The sequence below is a fragment of the Medicago sativa genome, chromosome 4 (genome assembly GCF_051527215.1).
Source record: "Medicago sativa cultivar Bolivia chromosome 4, Bolivia_mono, whole genome shotgun sequence".
Lineage (NCBI taxonomy): Eukaryota > Viridiplantae > Streptophyta > Magnoliopsida > Fabales > Fabaceae > Medicago > Medicago sativa.
This window is the reverse complement of record NC_140752.1, coordinates 71,370,783-71,390,611: the sequence shown is the minus strand read 5'-3', so window position 1 is coordinate 71,390,611 and position 19,829 is coordinate 71,370,783. Positions and strand designations below refer to the sequence as shown.

General features: G+C 34.1%; 2 protein-coding genes across 4 annotated transcripts; one reads left to right on the top strand and one right to left on the bottom strand.

Moving 5' to 3' along the window:
• The first annotated feature begins 1,798 nt into the window (after positions 1-1,798).
• TPR16 (Heat shock protein DnaJ with tetratricopeptide repeat-containing protein) lies at positions 1,799-10,782 on the top strand. Of its 2 annotated transcripts, XM_085702966.1 has the most exons (12): positions 1,799-2,299; positions 2,447-3,485; positions 3,884-4,123; positions 4,630-4,759; positions 5,543-5,695; positions 5,907-6,151; positions 6,283-6,352; positions 7,558-7,764; positions 8,088-8,323; positions 9,352-9,430; positions 9,509-9,646; positions 10,028-10,782. In XM_085702966.1, exons 1-12 carry the CDS (start codon positions 1,891-1,893, stop codon positions 10,211-10,213), a joined length of 3,132 nt encoding a protein of 1,043 aa, XP_085559092.1. In that variant the 5' UTR covers positions 1,799-1,890; the 3' UTR covers positions 10,214-10,782. The 2 variants fall into 2 exon arrangements, with proteins under 2 accessions (XP_085559092.1, XP_085559090.1); XM_085702964.1 differs by having other exon boundaries at positions 1,799-3,485.
• A 728-nt stretch (positions 10,783-11,510) lies between these two features.
• On the bottom strand, positions 11,511-19,688 carry LOC146931476 (Saccharopine dehydrogenase). Of its 2 annotated transcripts, none has more exons than XR_015006743.1 (13): positions 19,361-19,688; positions 19,162-19,259; positions 18,135-18,217; positions 17,876-18,002; positions 17,584-17,653; positions 16,702-16,799; positions 16,518-16,602; positions 15,501-15,624; positions 14,308-14,409; positions 14,082-14,146; positions 12,103-12,176; positions 11,901-11,980; positions 11,511-11,799 (listed from the first exon to the last, which is right to left on the bottom strand). XR_015006743.1 is itself a non-coding variant. In XM_085702963.1 (13 exons), exons 1-13 carry the CDS (start codon positions 19,555-19,557, stop codon positions 11,742-11,744), a joined length of 1,269 nt encoding a protein of 422 aa, XP_085559089.1. In that variant the 5' UTR covers positions 19,558-19,688; the 3' UTR covers positions 11,511-11,741. The 2 variants fall into 2 exon arrangements, 1 of the variants encoding a protein (XP_085559089.1); XM_085702963.1 differs by having other exon boundaries at positions 12,103-12,184.
• Positions 19,689-19,829: the final 141 nt, after the last annotated feature.

The window sequence follows — 19,829 nt, the reverse complement described above, 5'->3', positions numbered from 1 at the left end:
TCTTCCAAGGTATACAACGTAGGTTCTCACAACTTCTTTAAATATATCCAAAGTTTCAAATTCCATTCCTAACTCCAAGTGAACTTGACCAAACTTTGCATTTGAATTAAAAAGGGAAAATTTGTCTTCAATTTCCATCACCTTCATCATCGGTACTAATGGAGCTTCTTAGTTCTTCAGAATGGTATCTGTCATTGTCGTTAAGAAAATCATTTTTAGCGACATTCTTTTCAACATTAATACCCATGGTTTGTCAGGGACCTATCTGGTAATAAGTATGCACAGTCAGAAACTTTAATGATAATTTTAATATTTTCTGTTTGTTTATTCTATATGCTGAGGACAACTTCATTGAAGAAGATGACCAAGTTCTTCGAGTTTGTACTAACACCTATCATCGTATGATTCGATTTTGGTGTTTCATGGAAGATTTGATTTTGAACAAAAGAGGAATTTAGATGAGATTTAGGGATTTTAGATTTAGGAATTTGAGGATTAAATTTTATATTTAAGGATTTAGGGATTTGAGATTCAATTTTGGGGATATTGATTTTCGGTTTAGGAACCAAAGTGACCATTTTCAACTTCCATTAGTCTCTGTGACACCTCATGCCCTCTATCAACACAAAACATTCACCACCTCATCATTTATAATAAGTTTTTAACGTCAAGGACTAAACTGATAACGAAAATGAACATTCAAAGACTACTTTATACTTTATATTTAATCATGAGTTAGAGACTTTTGTGGCAGCAAGCCGAAGAGTCGGCGAATAAAGCTACTCCATCCGTTTCAAAATACATGTCCAATTTTTGCAATGTGCACTATTCACTTGACTTACTTTGACCATACTTTTTAACTAATGTATAAATACAAATAGGGAAATGCTAAAGAGTGCCCTTGGGGCATTGGATAAAGGAACAAAAATAGAAATTTTGTATTGGAAAGTGATAAAAAGTGATCAAGTCAACTTGTAAAAAGTTTACAAATTGTTGTTTCCAATGTAAAACTACTAACTTTGGTTACCTTAACCATTGCCCTGAGGGCATTGGTTAGCAAGACCCATACAAATATTAGCATGTAAGATGTTGTTTGATTTGTCTCGACAAATATTTTCAAAATATTAAATTTTTTATAATTTTTTACTTTAGATAATTAAAGATATTAACGGTCAAAATTGTGCATTGGCATGTGTGAAGTGGTTGACTTGGACATGTATTTTGAAACGGAGGGAGTACTATTTACTCTTAATTATGCTTACAAACCAATTTTACCAATCTGAAAGAGTTAAGATCCTCTCCATTTGTTATTCTCTCCATTTCATCCATTTGGAAAGATGTAGACACAAAAAAATCTCGAAAAACTAAAAAGTAATTAATGATGGTGGGACCCACTATCTATTTTATGTGTTTATCTCTCTCCAAATTGCATACTCCATTTATTATACAAAATGGAGAGGATCTTTACCCAATCTGAAATATCGAAGAACCTATAATTATAATAATGGATAATGTTTATTAAATGCAAGTGCATTCATATATTCTCTAGTTCACTTGTAATAAATAACACATAAATTCAAGAAGGAAAAAACAAAAGTCACAAATCTTATGTTACACTCCTTTCAATAGATAAAAAAAACCTTATGTTATGTCATGTCATCATAAAAAAAAAAGTAAATTAGACAAATCATAAAAAGACATATATTTTCTTTCAAAAAAAAATAAAAAGACATATATTTTGCTCAAAAAAATAAAATTAAAAAGACATATTTTGTTGCAACATTGAAAAAACATTTTCAACATTTTCTTTTTCCATTTTCAATTTTCAATCATTGCAGAAACTCAAAGAATAATAATCGATCTCTTCATTTTCCGATTAAACGACGATCAATGGAACCGTTAAACTCCGGCGAAGATAGATTCTCCGACGCTTCCACGTCACCTTTCACCTTCACAACCGCCTCTTCCGCCTCCGTTTCCGGCCTTTCCAAGCCGCGTTTCGTGAAGCTTCGCAAACACAACAATGCCTCTGTTTTCAATCGCGACGGTTCCGTCGCCAATGCCGCCGTAACCGTCGTTGGATCCGATAAGGTTGATTCCGCTTTGAATTTTGATAAACGGATCAGTGATCGGTTGAAGAATCTCAAAATCGGAACCGAGGGTTTCGGTAACGCTGCGATTCCCGAAGCAATGATGAGCAAGTTGAAAATTTCAACGGAAGGATTTGATAAGGTTCGTGTTGAATCGGAGCTTGGGAACGAGTTGAAGAAGAAACTCAGCATTGGAGAAAATGAAGGAGGTAACAATGTAGAGGATTCGGCAAATTCGGTTATTCCGCAATTGAATAATTTGAATGTGAATGATGTAATGAATAAAAAGTTTAACCTAGTTGATCAGAATTTTGAACCTAATTTATGTAATTCTTCTGCAATGCCATCCTCGTCAGGTTTAGGTTCGGGTTCTGTGTTATTTCAACCTTTTGAAGTTAAGAAGGATCAATTTGTGTTTCAGAGTAAACCAGAAGCTTCGGGATCGAATTTTGTTGAGTTTAAATCGCATGGTCCCAAGATTGGTGGAAAAGAAGGAAAATTGAAGGAGAAAAGTGGGAATGTGAGGATGAATAAAAGTAGGGTGAATTTAAAGCATTCTACACCGGCACCGGTGCAAGGATGGAATGGACATGGTTTTGTTTTTAAAGGAAGTGTTTTGCAAGAAGATCGTCCTCAGGGTTCATCTGAGAGTTGTTCGCCAATGGAGGTTTCTCCTTATCAGGAAAAACTAGCTGAGAGTCGAACATCAAGGGAAAGTTCTGTGAATTCCAATGAGTCACTTCGTGTTGACGCTGAAGATTCTGTACCGATGAATTTTGTTGATCACATTGATGAAGATTTGATTGGGGCGACTGAGAAAATGAATATAAATGAGAGTAGTGAAGTTGCGAGGGAAGATAGAAAGGAGGGAAAATCGGAGTGTGGTGTACGTGAGGATGTTTGTGTTGAGGAAGAGAGAAAGGATGAGTCTGTTTCTGGGGTTGAAACTGAAAGCTTTAAGTCTGCTAGTGATAGTGTGGACGTAACCGATGATGCTGAATCTGAAGCCCGTGATGGTGAAAGAATGTTGAATTTTGGTTGTAATTTTAGTTCGAGAAATGAAAGTGTGAGTGGGTCTGGCTTCACCTTTGCAGCTGCTTCTTCTGCTGAAGCTCAATTGTCTAGCCCAAAACGCCCTAACAAAAAGAAAACTTGGGTAAATGTTGGTCATGATTCTTACAACTACGCGCCAAACATAAAGGTTCCTTATTCATCACCTTCCGTGCCATTTGCAACGCTTACTGGGAAGCCTAATATTGTGTCGGGGCAAGACATAAAAGCAAGAGTGTCTTTTCCTCAACCCAAAACAAGGGTTTCTGGTGTGAATGAGGAACACAAATTAAGGGAGGATTCTGCTTCTGTTTCTGCCGAAGCATGTGAAAAGTGGCGCCTCCGGTGAGTATACATTTATTATAGTTTTAATTCTAATACCATATCTGCAGTCACTTAATTATTATGTATTAGATTTTGATATTCTGGATTACAAGCCCTGGATTTTTACAGTTGCTTCTGATATGTGAAATGAATAGATTAATGAGTTGGATAGAAATATGGTATATGATAGAGCATTGTGGCGTTGTTTGATTCATGTGGGCGACCCACTTAATGGGATAAGACTTGGTTGTTGTTGTATGTGAAATGAAATAGATACAGTTATATGTTTATGTAAAAATGATAAACAGAATTTGCTCACTAGATTAACTTTAAAATATAGTTTCTTTGATTTTGGCTCCACTCTCTCAACATTGAAATTTGCAACTGTTACTCACAATACTAAATATGCTCTAAATCAGAGGAAACCAAGTCTACAAGAACGGGGATTTGTCTATGGCTGAGAGTTATTACAAACAAGGACTTGGTTGTGTACCTAAAGAACAAGCATCTCGGAGCTGTCTCAGGGCTTTGCTGCTATGTTATAGCAACCTGGCTGCCACACACATGTCTCTTGGTAGGATGAGAGATGCAATAGAAGATTGTCGGCTGGCTGCTGAAATAGATAAAAATTTTCTCAAGGTGCAACTTAGAGCTGCAAAGTAAGTCTCCATCGTTGCCTCTAATCTTTTTGTTTTCTGTACTTTAGTTGCATGAATTTTATGTTTAATTTAGAATTAAAATGACAAAAGCCTTAGGATATGACAGCTGTTAGGACCTCGAATGTGAATGTGGGCTCAAATGGGCTGATGCCATTCCAGAAATAATATTGCTACAGTCCCCAATCCCCATTATTTCCCTTTATTCGATGTTTTATCCATTAATTGCTTAATTTTCTGCTCTGGTTCCTATCAACAGCCTTAGAGTCTTCTTTGATAGAAAATAGTTACTCTAGGGTTGTTAGGTATAGTTGAAGTTAACTAGGGTTGTTGGGTAATGCCTAACTATTATTCAAAGATATGGAAAATACATTTTACTTAAATAATATGTAAATATGTAAGTATCTAGCACCTTGCATACTTGCACTTCATGAGTGCAGTTTTAAGCATCGAGATTAATGGGTGTGTGTATGTATTCCTAAGTCATTTTGTTTTCAATCTTGTTTAAGTTGTTATCTTGCTCTGGGAGAAGTTGAAGCTGCATCACAATATTTCAAAATGTGCTTGCAATCAGGAGCTGATGTTTCTGTAGATCGTAAGATTTCAGTGGAAGCCTCCGATGGCTTACAAAAGGCACAGGTTTGATTACTTGTAATTTTCTTTAATTGATAACTTGATATATCATGGAGGTTTTAATTATTAACTTCTCCTTTTTGTTAATTATTTTTAATTAGCTATATGCTGCATGTGCGATGAATTAATATTGAAAACTTCTTACACTGAACTAGTTTGGGATTGTATTATATTAGCCTTCAATAGGAAAACTGCCATAAGAAAGGTTTTAAAAAATGGTTCATGGCTGCGATTCTAGCAGTGACGTTTTTGATGTCTGCAACCACATTTGCAGCCACAGCTGCCGTATTCAACCACGAATTTTTGCAATATCAGAGGTCGCGATTCAAGATGATTAACACCTTGATCACAAGGATTCAAAGTGCTGTAGCCATTTTTAGTATAAATTATTTCTTAGTCTTTAATCCAATGTTGGACTTTGGGCATCACTAGGTTGCTTTTGGGGGGTATTGTAAGGTTTTCTGATATTATATCTGAAAACATGGTCCTGCTTTAGGTTTATAAAATTATTGGAAATTGGATATATTTTAATAACGAAATTGTTGAAATATTTTGTCAAAGTGGGGCCGTACTAATATAGATAGGTAACGAAGAGAGAGAGATTGTATGTTGCTTTTTTTGTGTGCAAAAAACAGTCTACTGCTTGATGGATCTGTGTTAATTTTGCATTTTCTTCTTCATTCCCGTTCACAAAATCTAGAGGTTTTTGAATTCACAAATTATAAACTGGCTGTGGTGTTGATGTCCACCCTCTCTTCCTAACTGATTAGTATTTTCACTGGATGACAGAAAGTATCAGATTCTATTTATCATTCTGCTGAGCTTTTGCAAAGAAGAACATCCTCTGATGCAGAGAGGGCATTGGAACATATTAATGAGGCGTTGATGATCAGTATGCACTCTGAAAAATTGCTTGAAATGAAAGCAGAAGCTCTTTTAATGGTTGGTGTTTCTTCTTGTAGTATGCTGCAATTTCGTTAAAGCTTATATTATGTATGCTAGAGCATGTGTCAGTTTGAAGTTACAGTTTCTGTATTTTCTCTCAAATTCTCTAAATCTATCAATATCAAAACTCAAGAGTCAGCAGAAGCCTTTTAGTGTAGTAATTTATGCCAATTGATTCGTGTTGGCTAACTTTTGTTTCAAATATCAGCTGAGTAGATATGAGGAGGTGATTCATCAGTGTGACAAGACTCTTAGTTCTGCTGAGAAGAATGCTTGTCCAATTGCTGCTGGTTGCCAAGTCACATATATGGATATTTCAGAACTCTCAAAAGTTGTCTACTTCAGACTATGGAGGTGTTCAATGATGCTTAAAGCCTACTTTCACCTAGGAAAGCTTGAAGAGGGTATTTCTTTGCTGGAACAACAAGAAGAAAAGGTGTCTGCCATAAACAAGTAATCATTACTATCCTATAACCCATTCACACTCCTCTTCCCCAAATCTCGGGCAAGCTGATAAGGCAATAAAAATGAACTTTTGACAATGATGATCTTTTTTATCATCAGCTTTGATACTGTCCTTGCAGGAGTGGAAGCAAGGTTTTGGTTTCACTTATACCACTAGCTGCCACTGTACGCGAGCTCTTGCATCATAAGGTTCGCTTATACAATGTTTCATGATATTTTAATGATGGCCATTTATATTTTAATTTTTGTTTGCTTAATACCTAAAACTAGAACATTTCTGCTGTTAAAGTATGAGTACTTTTTATGCTTAATAATGCCTAGGACACTTCTGTACATTTCTGTTGTTAAAGTAGTTGTACTTTTTTCCCTTTCTCACATACATTTTTGCAGCAGATATTGTGGTTTATTAGACTTTTAAAATGGGTTTTGGAAGTGACTACGACTTTAGCATTGTACATCTGTTCATTTGCAATCGAGTTACTTCTACTGGTTGTGATTGTTGTTGCTCTTGGTGACAATTGTGTTGTGCCTATACTCTCCTGTTTGAATTTGTAAAATTAAATAAAGCCGGGGAGAAAATGTCTCCAACCATGGAACAGGATTCTGATAGGGACCTGGGTATTATGGGGTATCCAAGTCAATACCTATCAACACACTTAGAGAACACTCCCTTAAAAGCTAGCTATCAAGGGGGAAGAACTAAACACTTAAATAATCCACCAAGCATCCCATACTACTCAAAGTGGGATTTTTTTTTTTTTTTTTTGAGGTCTCGAAATGGGGACTTGGTCACCCCATAATATCCTAGTCCCCACCAGATTCATAAGAACCAACTTGATTATTTTTAGGTGTATTTGGGTAAGCTTTGAAAAAAAAAAAAAAGTATTCTTATAATATCACTTTTCCCCCTAAAAAGTTGCTCATTTTAGCTTATGAGATAAGCGTCAAAACTGTTTTTTTTTTTTGACATTTCTTAGAAATATTTATCTAATTATTATCAAACATGAAATATATATTTAAATAAAAAAACGCACACACATACCCAACCAAAAAAAGATACGCACATAAACCCTTGGGCTACCAGTTTGTATTTTATGAGTACTGATGAGTGAGGATGGTATAATTTGTACAGGCCCATTCCAATAGGCAATAACCAATACACGTGCTACTCTGTAATATTCTCTAGTTTCCTTTAAATCGATCACCTTCCACCTTGCTTCTCTACTCTTTTCTAATACAACTTCTCTGCCATCAAAAGGCACCAGAAAAATACTCATATGCCTCATTGAAGTTGTATTCTAAGAAATGTTCATCAGTTTAATTCAGTCTGCCCTGTTTTATGTAACTTGAAAATTGCTTTTTATTGGGATTGATGTAAATCTTTTCAAATGCAGACTGCAGGGAATGAAGCATATCAGGCTGGAAGACACGCAGAAGCTGTTGAACACTATACATCTGTTTTATCTTGTAATTTGGAGTCTCGTCCATTTGCAGCTGTCTGTTATTGCAATCGTGCCGCTGCATATAAAGTGTTAGGTCAAATAACTGATGCAATCGCAGATTGCAGTCTGGCTATAGCTCTTGATGGGAATTATTTAAAGGTTTCTCTCTTCCACTGGCACTTCCTTCTTTTTTATGTAGTTGTTTAACTTGTAACTGAATCAGACGGGGTTCAGGTCAAATATAGAAAATAGGAATAACATGTTGCCTAGTTTGATGAGCATTATCCATGTTCAATCAATAGCTGATCGTTAGGGATGCTACCACTGTGTTCTTGCAACCTCTGCTTTTTAGAAATGTAAAAATTTTGTGCTGTTCCTTCCCTCCATGTTTTATCTGTAATAACTTTTGCATTTGACGGATTTCTTTATTTAGGATTTCAATTGCACAGGATAATGAGAAAAATGTTTTCACACTCTTGCAGGCACTTTCTAGACGTGCAAGTCTGTACGAGATGATCAGAGATTATTCCCAAGCAGCCAGTGATCTCAGGAGACTTCTCTCTCTTCTCAGTAAGGGGGTAGAGGATAATGCCAATCATAAAGGACCATCTGATAGATCAATTAATTATACCAATGATTTGAAACAATATCGCATTCGGCTCTCCGAGCTAGAGGAAGAAGACAGAAAGGAGATCCCTCTTGATATGTATATTATTTTGTAAGCCATCAGTTCTCTTTTATCCTATTATTTATTACTGATCGATTAAACTCATTTTTGAAGCTGTCAAAAATTTTCTCAAAATCACCAGTCACCATCAATTCTACTTGTGTGTATTTCTATGTCAAAACTGTACACACAATCCGTTTGAGGTTGAAATGGGAAACTTTCAGACGTAAAGGGAAGTTTATAATCTTCCTTCTTTGCTTCCTGAACTTTAGTGATCCATTTTTCAGTATCTAGGGTCGGAAACTAAATAAAGTTCGTGTCAGGATTTGACTGAATAAGGATTCATAAGCTTAATAGTTCATGACTAAATTAGTATTCCTCAAATACACATCCAGAATCCAAAAATTACAGTAAAAAAAAGCTCAATTTGGTAACATTTATGTTGGTTTATAAATATTCGATCCATTTTGCATGAAAGAATCCGTAAACAAGAAAGTGCCACCGCCACAGCCACATCATTGTAGTGAAGGTTAAATTTTCTTTAAATCTGTGGTACTCAATGGTTCATCAATAGTGTTACGTTTTAATTCTTCTCAAGTGTCAATGGGTCGTACTTATACTCTAGTTAGAGTATTGATTACCTCGAAGTGTGCACTAATGGAAAACATATGGCAATGCATACACTGACTTTGGAAAAACATGATTGTCATGTAACCTGTTCATTAGACAGGAATCACCTAAAACTTTGGTAGAGATTTCAACTAAAAATAATACATTTGGGACTAACCAAGGGTACTAGTACCTCAATAAGCTGTCAGTCAGTTATTGCTTGCTTGTAATACTTGGTAGATCATAAAGAATATGTAGATGTTGTTAACTTTATGGTACCCTGTAAAAGAACATGGTAGACTCACAGATTTATTTTGATGCCATGCCGTTTTATAATTGTCGTCATTCCACATGTGTTGTGGTTCAAGTATGATTGAAAAAGCATAATATTGAAATCTCTCTGTTGCTAATTTAGGGAAATTTTACATTATTCATTTAAGGCTATGAGCTGATTGAAGTTGTGATTGCAGGGGAGTTGAACCATCTGTTTCAATATCTGAAATCAAGAAGGCATATCGCAAAGCTGCACTTAGACATCATCCTGACAAGGTTTTTTTGATTCAAAACTTAGTTATATACAAATAATATATGTTATTAATTTTATTAACATTTTATTTTATTATGTAGGCTTGCCAATCTTTAACAAAAAATGACCATGGAGATGATGGGATATGGAAGGTTATTGCTGAGGAAGTACATAGAGATGCTGATAGGCTATTCAAAATAATTGGGGAGGCATATGCTGTCCTGTCAGACCCTGCAAAGGTATTTATATATTTCCAAATAACAAGGTTGATAAGATTACTGCTTTATATGGTTTTACAAATGTTGGAGCCCAATGCCATCATTTTTTCCATGGAGCCAATCCTGTGAAGCCCTTGAAGTGGTGAATATGGATTTGTAGTTGTTGATGTTATATGAGAAGTTTCTTTATCTTACAATTAAGGCAATTAACGGTTGCCATTGACCTTATATCAGAAGCTTATAGAGGAAGATTTTACCTAGCAAATAGGAATTCAAGACTGTTTTGCTTCTCACTCGTTTGTCAAGTTTCGGTCATTTTTAAGGGATCTACAAGTCCTTCAAGTTTTTCAAGCTCTATATTAATCTCTGTGTGTATTCATTTTTTCATTATTCTATTTTCAGCGGGCACGGTATGATGCAGAAGAAGAAATGAGAAATTCCCAAAAGCGACGCCCTGGAAGTATGGGTAGAAATAATGCGGAGAATCAGTATCAGTATTGCTCATCTGAACAATCCAATAGGAGACATTGGAGAGAGGTTTGGAGATCATACGGTAATTCTGAAACTGGTCGACCAAGTAGGAAGTAACAAAGTTGCATGGAATGTTAATCCAGTTAGGTTCTGGATTGCAGTATAAGTCGTGGTCGTGGAATGTGACCTTGTTAGGTGGTGCTTTAAATTTTTCTGCTGCATTTGGCCTGCCAAACTTTTGCAGTAAAGTAAATTCGGCGCTGCATTTATTAGGCTATTATGCAGCTTCGATCCTTTGAGTTTTGAAGAGGTGTGCAGGAGGTACCCATTCCTGTAATGACATGTCAGTTGGAGCAACTAAGCTGGTCAATGTTTCGGGTTGCTGGGAGATGTAGACTCTCTCTTGACAAGATAAAGACAACATGGTTGCATTCGATGAGCATTTTATCATTTTTTTTTGCTGACCGTTAATTTGAGCATGGAGTTGGTGTGTTGACTTGGCTGATAACCAAGCATGTGAAAAGGAAGCTTGAATTTTTTGCATTATTGTTGAAGGGTGTGATTTTTTGAAATTTTGTAAATTTTATAGACATTACAGGATGTTGATATTGAGCTGTACAGACGAAATTAAATTGGATAATACCACGATAACGATTGTAATTACAAAAACAGCAGTTGCGTGTGTATGAGTTAATGTTTTCCTCAATGGTTATGAATGTCAATGAAATCTCTACTCCAGCGAGGATTGATTACAACAGACCCGACTTTTCTCCCAAATAAAGAACCAGAAACAAAATGGCAAGAGGTTGGAATTAATACGAGAAATTCTGACTTTGTCAAACATTGATTTATTACCCAATTCGTCTTAGATTATAAGTCGTTTTTGACTATTTTACACAAAAGAAAAGTGAATTATAAGTAACTTTACAAAATTATCTTTCATTAATGGTATAGGGAAAATAAATTTAAATAATCGAAAGAAGAGAGCATTAAAAAATAAAAGGTATAATAGGAAAAAATCATTAATTTTTCGTTGATAATTTGTTTTGAGGGACTTCATTGATATTATAAAGCGAATTATAGATTGGGACAAAACAATTCTCTAAAGCGACTTACGTAAGTTGGGATGGACAAAATATGTTTCATACCACCTTTGGAGGAGACAGAATTGTTTCCAAGTGTAAAATTAATTCCAACCTGTTTTGATCTTCTCAAGCATGATTGATTTTGCCTTCAAAATTATATTATACTAATTTTAAAGTTAAAATTTGGAGCTTTTAAATCTACAATGAATTTTTAACTTCAAACTTACTGTTCAATTCATTAATACATGAATGCATTGAAATATAAATTAAATATACATTCAATTCATTTTTAGTTATATTTAAGTTTATACAGTTCATTCAAAATCAGGTTTTGTCACTACATAACCAAACACGTTTTATTGCGCTAATCATTCTTAATTTTAGGAGAATAATAAGAATGATATGAAGAAATTATTTGTTGAACAGATACAAAGGCTATATATCATACACGCACAGAAAGTAATGATATCTCAACTCTCAAAAGCTATATACACCTACGGCCTTGCACTACAATAGGAAGAATTTTGCTGAAGTATACTTTTTACTTAGGTATGGAAAACTCATACATATATTCCTAATCCAACTTCCTTTGGATTTGTTTCGATCATCCATGGTGACCTGTTTATTTTCAAAACAAATAAAGAAAAAGAAATCAGAATAAAATTTTCCACCAAGTCCCATGAAACATATAACAAAAGCTCAAAGATAAGAAAGCTAACTTGTTCATTGCAAAGTTAATCGTTCCTTGGCTAGCACGCTTTAGAAGAACTTCTCTTGCTTCAATTGGAATTCCCTGAGGCTGAATTTAGAGTTCAACAAAATAGTTACAGCACAAAGGAAACTTATTTGCTTAAATGTTTGATATAACATCTTTGAAATGTGACCAAAAGAAGAAAGATTGAAAATTAGAAGCTAATATACCTCTTCCGGAAACCAAACCCCAGGCTGTGTGCTTCCTTCAAGAACTGCTAGTGCAAATGCAGCTGTCGAAATTCCTACAGATCTAAAAAAAGTATATTTGTATTGTCATAACTAACAAGTATAGCATCAGCATGCACAACTTTAAAGCAAAAATTCTAAATTATTTCGGGGTCCCCTGTTGTAGATCCTGCCTCAGTATGGGCCCACAATTATAATCTCCTATCAATCAATTATGTTATAGATTCAGAATACTTCTAGCTCGGTCCTTGTGGGTCTTTGTGGGATCTACAATCTTCTCTATTTGGTCAACCAGGCTACGGAAAATGCTTAAACAATCCATGTTTCACATTTTGCATTATGAAGAAGGCACGATAAATTTTGAACCAAAAACACTTCAAAATGAAAGCTTTTTAAGAAAGCTTTTATAAAAAAGCAATTATTTTTCTGGAATATTCTGTTGCTAACAATGAAGAGTTATTATAACTCCAATTTTGTTAAATAATAATAATAATACAAGGGTGTCATCGAGATCTGAAACTTGTTTGCAAAGCTACAGTTTCCATTAATCCCTCTTAGCTGCTTAAGTTTGGTAGTTTATGTGGGATACTAATGTTGTAATTTTAGAGTTTTATTTTATTTCAAAAGTTAACATAAATTGGTCCTTTTGACACCTGCTCTAATTCATGATTTTATAAACTACATGTCATGGTGTTTTGACCACGTGATGCTTTACTCAGTCCAAAACTTATTCTTCTAAATTCTGTTTGGTGTTGCTTTGACCATGAGTCTGTTAGAAATTTTCCTATTATCATGCCTTACTTCCCCACTAGTAGGAAAAAATAATGAGCACGTTCCTTCTTTATTTCCTTCATTCTGATCAATATAAATAGTATCCACCAGCAGCAAACTACAGTAGAAACTCTTTAAATTAATATTCAGTAAATTAATAAACTCTCTAAAATAATAAATTTGTCCGGTCCCGACTTGGGCCAATGTAAAAAATTGAAAAACTCGATAAAATAATAAGATAATAATTTTTCGGGAGATCCCTTTATAATTTTCGGTCCCAAGAAAATCATAAATTAATAATTCATAGAAACTGGAAAAAATATATTACACTCTATTGAACATATTTGTTCCTCTTGTTTACATTTACTGTACTTCAAAAGTCATTATTGATTTCCAATGTATATGAACACAGTCGTTACTAATTTATGTTGAGTCTCAAGGTTCGCTGCAACGTAATTTTAAGAGGCATAAACTAATTTGCCTCTTTAAATTAATAACTATTAATTTATCGATAAATTAATAACTCTCTAAATTAATAAATTTCTCCGGTCCTAACATTATTAATTTATAGAGTTTTTACTGTAGCTACCTCTTCTCTTTCAATATTTTATTCCTGGGTTATATCTCCTGTGTTTAGCAAATTCAAGCTGTTCTGTCACCTCCAGTTATGATTCATAACGAGGAAGAACTGTTGTATCCTGGGAGGATATGCGCTTATGAGGCGGATAAAATCCTCAAGGACAGTGACTATGTCACGCCTCAGGTTACATAATAATGGTTTAGTGTTTTGCAGGTTATCACTTTCATGGTTTCATGTTTGTTTACTTCGATTTTGCCGACATCAAATTACCGCAATTTGAAGAAGATAAGTTTATTGTTCTCTCTTTTAGCTATATTTTATTGAGGCTTGTATTTATATATGTTGATTATTATTCAGAGATAATTATTATGACGAATTGATTCAACAACTAAAACTAATTTAGAAATGAAAACTACAGTTCCTTTTATAATGGTATATAAAACAATTTATAGTTATAATATTATATGTTTCACTTCAATATATAGAGAAATAATCATGAAAAATTGCATTGTATAATATTTTATAATAATCGTCCCTTCAATAATTTAACTAATGTGAAAAAAAATGTCACCTGAGAAAAGAAAAAAGAAGGAAAATGATGATGACTTACACTGAAAGTCTCTTGTGGCTGAAAATGCCAATTGTATGGCGTCCGCTTGAACATTCCAGATCAACCTGTTCAGAAGATAAGGAGATTTTTAGTTTAAGGTTCATGTAGATCAGAAAATGACATAATTTATTTACTATTTCATATGAACATGGTAACAGTCCAACAGAATATAAAAGGAATAAAATGAATAAGCGAGTAAAAGTTCAATAGTTTTCATTCTTCTCACCCTCATTGATACACGTTCTCCAGCAAACCCATCCACTGCTCGAACAACAGGATCAAACAACTCAACCAACCTTTGGACTTTACTTCTGTCTCTCAGATATTCCTGTATTTTAAGCTCAGAAGTCAATCACATAATAACTAACATAGAATTTAATTTCGTACTTTCGTTCTCATAATAAGTACAAGTTATTTCACATTTACTTTTATGTTTCCACAGCGTAGTATCATGTTCTTGTCTATTATTCAACTTTATTATGTTGCAGGATTTTGATCTTTAACAAATATCAATGGTAGAGCCTATTAACAAGAACTTTAAGAAATTATATCTTCAGATTCATCAATTTCTATTAACCTGATAGTAGAAATATGATAAAAGGATAAGAGAGGAAAGAGGAAGGGAAAGAAATCATGAGAGGCTTTGGGTAGGAGGCTAAAAGTCATAGCTTGATCAAGTTTATACATGCCCGTTCCATTTAAAAGTTTGAACTTTATTGCATTGCTATCAACATAACATAATCAAAATAAACACACAAGATTATCCAAGTAGATTGTAAAGTAATGTAAATGAGTTCATATGGTTCTTTAACTCTCACTAGTCCCAATCAGGAGTAATATATAGTAAAGTTTTAGTTTGGCTCATTGATATTCAGGGTTATGGTTCATCAGATTTCATTATAAAAGAATTTGAATTTCAGAAAACTCAACTTTTTGAAAAAAAAAATTGTTAGAAATTAGAATATTATTCATTGTATTAATGTATATTTACAAAAGCTAAGTATTAGAAAATGAATAATATAGCAGCCAACATTTGCAGAGCATAGGCTCATAAAATATTAGAAATAGTATATTACCAATTGCCCGATAAGATGCAGCTTGCAATAAGGGAATCAAAGGTTACAAAAACCAACCAAGCTTAAGTATAACTCTCAAAAGAAAATAACGAGATCAAGCCTACAAAACTTGTGCCTGACTTTGCTATCCTACTTGTTTTCATCATTAAATCAGATTCCACGATGTCATACAACTCATAATAGGGATAAAGGAAATATTTCATTTAATGTATAGCAAATGACAGTAACCATTTCATAATAGATTGAGTAGTCTATCAGAACCAATGTTGCATTGAGATTTTGTTTTCATGCACACTGATAGCAATTGCCTAATCTGCAAACAAGCAATATCCAAGTGACTCACCGCTGGAAAAAGTTTTGTCATAACTTCCATACCCCAATTCCAGAAAACTGGTGCTGTTCCAAATCTGGCACTTACGGACGGCACTCCTAGAATCTCATGAGCACTTCTTACCTCTGGCAAATTCCTGAAAACCATATATTCAAGTGGAACCTTAATTTCTCAAGAAAGCAAGTATATAGTGGTAATTAAATCAATTTCTTGTTGGCCTATATTATAATATATGTAATATGACTGAAACAGTGCCGAAATCTATTATGGAAGTTAGGTAAAGAACAGAAAATGACATTAACATAATGAATGTCAACTGATGATATAAAACACAGACTCGATGATGACTTAGGGCTTGTCTAATTGTGTTTTTTTTTTTTTAAAAAACTATTCTGCAAAACAATATTCAAAAACTCTTTCAAAACAAAACAAAAAAAGAACTATTTGGTATATTAGTTTGAAAACACTTTTAGAGATAAGAAAATATAAAAGCATTGATAAATTTGTTTTGAGAACATATTTTAAAAGTGGAGGGCGACAGGTGGAGACAAAACGGCAGTGTCGGACAATGATAGGACAGTAATGGTGAAGGGTGATGGACAGCGGCTGCATTGACAGCAGCGGTGGAGGCAGGTGGCACCAATTGTAATGAAAATGGTGGGGAGTGCCTGGAGGCGGTGGTGGCAATGGTGGAGTGTCGGAGAACAACAGCTAAGGATGTCAGGTGGGGCAAATAGATAACAACAATGAAACAATACACAGGAATAGTAATGAGAAAACAAAATATAAAAACAAAAAACAACTGTAGACTGTTCTTGATTTCTTGTTCTATAAACAAGAACAAGTTTTAAGAACAAACAATTACAACAAACCAACAAGTTTTTTTTTATATAAATATTTTTAAGAACAAAAAACAGTTTTAAAAACTATAATCAAGCATGCCCTTACTACTTCTAGTTTGTTTTGAATCATGGTTAGTTGAGGGGGATATTCTGACTTCCAGCATTTTCTATATAATAATGAACTTACAGCAGATAAACATCTCTTTTGTTGATCCCTTTTCCAAAGTCAATCTTGAGCATTCCACTATATGGCTTCAGTTTGATCTTCTCTCCTAGTTGAACATTCCAGCACCATCATTTAATCCTACAAACAAAATGATAATGTAATCTAGATAAAATAAACAACCTGTACAAACTCTCTAGACAACAACCTTTGTTATAAGCAACTACTTCCTCTCCCAACAGCAAGAAGCTCGTGGCTAATATAGTTGGACCAGCCCCACCAGTTCCAGCTGTGTAGTAGTAGAACCTGAGTTGACCATAGCAGCTTATAAGAGGCTAAATCAACAGGTAAGCCTAGAAAAAAGTAGTTATCTCTGTCCGTGGTTAACCTCATTCCTCTTGTCTTTTTTCTTTACGATCATTTACAGCTAAATCTTATTTTGCCTAGGCAGATTAATAGAAACAGGTAAATAAAGAAAAAGATTCTACGGTACAGAGACCGAAATATATCTTTGAGTGAAGCTGGTGTCCTATGTTAGTGGTTGATAAGAGTTTTGCAAGTGTGGATTAGTAATGGGGGTATTCTCGGAGGTGGAAGGAATTGGTGTTTCTGTATAATGATCAGGAGTGGTTACTTACTGGTGTGTTGGTTTTGTTCTTGGCTTATTGTATTGTATATACTATATACCCTTGCTGTGGCCTTCTATGTTTCAGTTTGTTTTTGTTTCTATTTGGGGGATGGTATTTTAGTCCTGTATTAACTACCATTTACCATGGTTGGCGTGGACTCGTCTTGAGTCAGGATCATTTTTCTTAACAAATTTTTGTTTCTTCAAAAAAAGAAAACTATGTAGATTATTAAAATCATTTGACTAAAAATAACTTAACAAAAAAGAAGGGCCTTGTTGTGTTTGATATATTACATTATGTTTGATTCTTAGCTATCTTAGCTGTCTAGGCATATCATATGAAGGAATCAACACAAGATAATATATCCAATTAGTTAATAAGTAATGACATATCAACTACAATAAATTTGCATTGGTGAAAAAAAATCATAAACTCCAGAACTACATAAGAGAAACGGTCACCTTAGCTTCTCTGGCTTTTCTTCACTTTCACTTTCACTTTCTGCAGCCCGGACTAGCTCTGCTGCCATAACTATGATCAAATTGTAGTAAGTATCATCAATCAAACTACAGTATATGCTTAAAAGAAGATGTAAAAAAAATACTCTCACACACCATAACTCAATACAATTTTACTATAAATTAAATATTACTTTTGATAATCAAGTATTATCTAGGTCAATTCAATATAACCGGTGAACAAATAATTCTAACAATGAGATGGAAAACAGAAGAATAATGAATAGGGTAGCACCATTGCTCACTCCAGGGTATATTCCTGCAGTTGTTATAGCTGGAATATTTGCAGCTAACGCCTTACTCATGAAGGATTTTGCTCGCTGTGAATAGTCTGTGTCGTCACATACATCAATATATGCAGTCTGCAAAAAACCAAAAACCAAACTGTTAAATACTTATGCAAAGAAAAGATAAACATATATAAGCACAGAAGCATAATTTGTAGAGAGATTTCGAAACTGTTGATTATTGATTAAAAATATAATATAAGATACCTTGGTATTAATGGCGGCTTCAAGCACGCTACATTTTTCTGTCTGTTGGAAAGGACCAGCGGCATGAATTACAAGATCCACACCTGCAGAGGCAATCTAACACTATACATAATCGGCATAGGTCATGTTTGGATAAACAACTTACATAATTACTTATAGCATAAGTCATATAAGTGCTTGTGTGTCCGTTATTTTCATAACAAAAGATAAAATAAAATCAAACTATTTTCATATAAGTTATAACTTATTTTCATCAGTTAATCATGGTAGTTTATTCAAATAAGTTAAAAACAGCTTATGAACATATCATAAATTGTTTCCATAAGTTGTCACGAACAATTGTCTATGCAAGTAAGTAAATAAGGTCAAGTACGGCTCAAATTTTGGTAAGGCCAATTTCTGAGCTTTTAGCGGATAGTTTATACTAATAACCTCATGCCCGAAATAAACCTGTTTGGTAACAATTTTTTCACATAAGCTTATAACGTCTTTTAACTAGCTTATAGCATTTTCTGATAAGTTGCTTCAAGTAGTGTTTGATTTTATAGCTTGTTTTTCTCTCATTTTTATCCTCAATTTATTTCCTCTCAATTTTATCCTTATTATCATAATTGAAAAAAATATATTAATTATATTTTTGTTATGTCATTTCATACTTCCCAGACTCTGCGTATGCATGAACTTTAGTGTACCTGGTGCCATTTTTTTCTATTTATATTTTTGTTATGTCATTTCATACTTCCCAGACTCTGCGTATGCAGAAACTTTAGTGTACGTGGTGCCTTTTTTTTTTTTTTTTATTATTGTCATTTCATACTTATCAATTAGTTTCAATTGTAATTTTTAGCAAATACTACAAATTCAATGTGCTGGCCAATCCGCTATTCGTTATAAGTTCATCCGCAATCAACTAGTTTGCGAGGTATCAACTGCCTTTTACCAAACAGTGCCTAAGTCAATCCAATCATGCTCTTAAAATATACACGAAGCAGATAACAAAAGTTAAGATTGAAATCACAAATTTCACCTTTCAATGCAGTTTCCAAGGAATTAACATCATTAATATCAACACGTGCGAAACCAGAATTCCCGCCAAGCTTCGCAACAAGAGCTTCACCTTTCTCTCTGTTACATCATTCCACACACACACTATTACAATTTTATCACATCTAATCTAACAGTGTTAAAACTTAGAAGCAACTTGTATATATGCGCATTGCAGTTACCTGTTCCTTCCGGCGACGACGATCCGAAGGTCAGGACAGAAGTTGGAGAGTGCGGTGGCGGTTGATCCTCCGACACGACCTGTTCCACCGAGAACCAATACTTTTGAGTTGCGGATTTTGTCCGGTAGCTCAGGGAGGTTGGTGGCGGAGGCGGTTACCTTGAAATTCAAATTGAGAGGTAATGAAGTTGGCGCCATTGATTGGTTTGATGAGATTGGTTAGTTTCTCTTCATTTCTCAGTGTTGCGGTTTGTCTTATCGCCAAAAAAATCCTTATCTTATTTCTTTCACTGCTTTTGCCACGTTCGTTCATGCATAACGTAACACTTAAACATTCATTTTAGTTTCTCCATATTTAATTTAATGACTAGGAGAGACAAGTCCAAATTAACTCATCGTTTAATATTTTTTTTTAATTATTTTTGATGTTATTGTTTCTAAGTTTTTGTCAAAAAAAAAATTATGTTGAA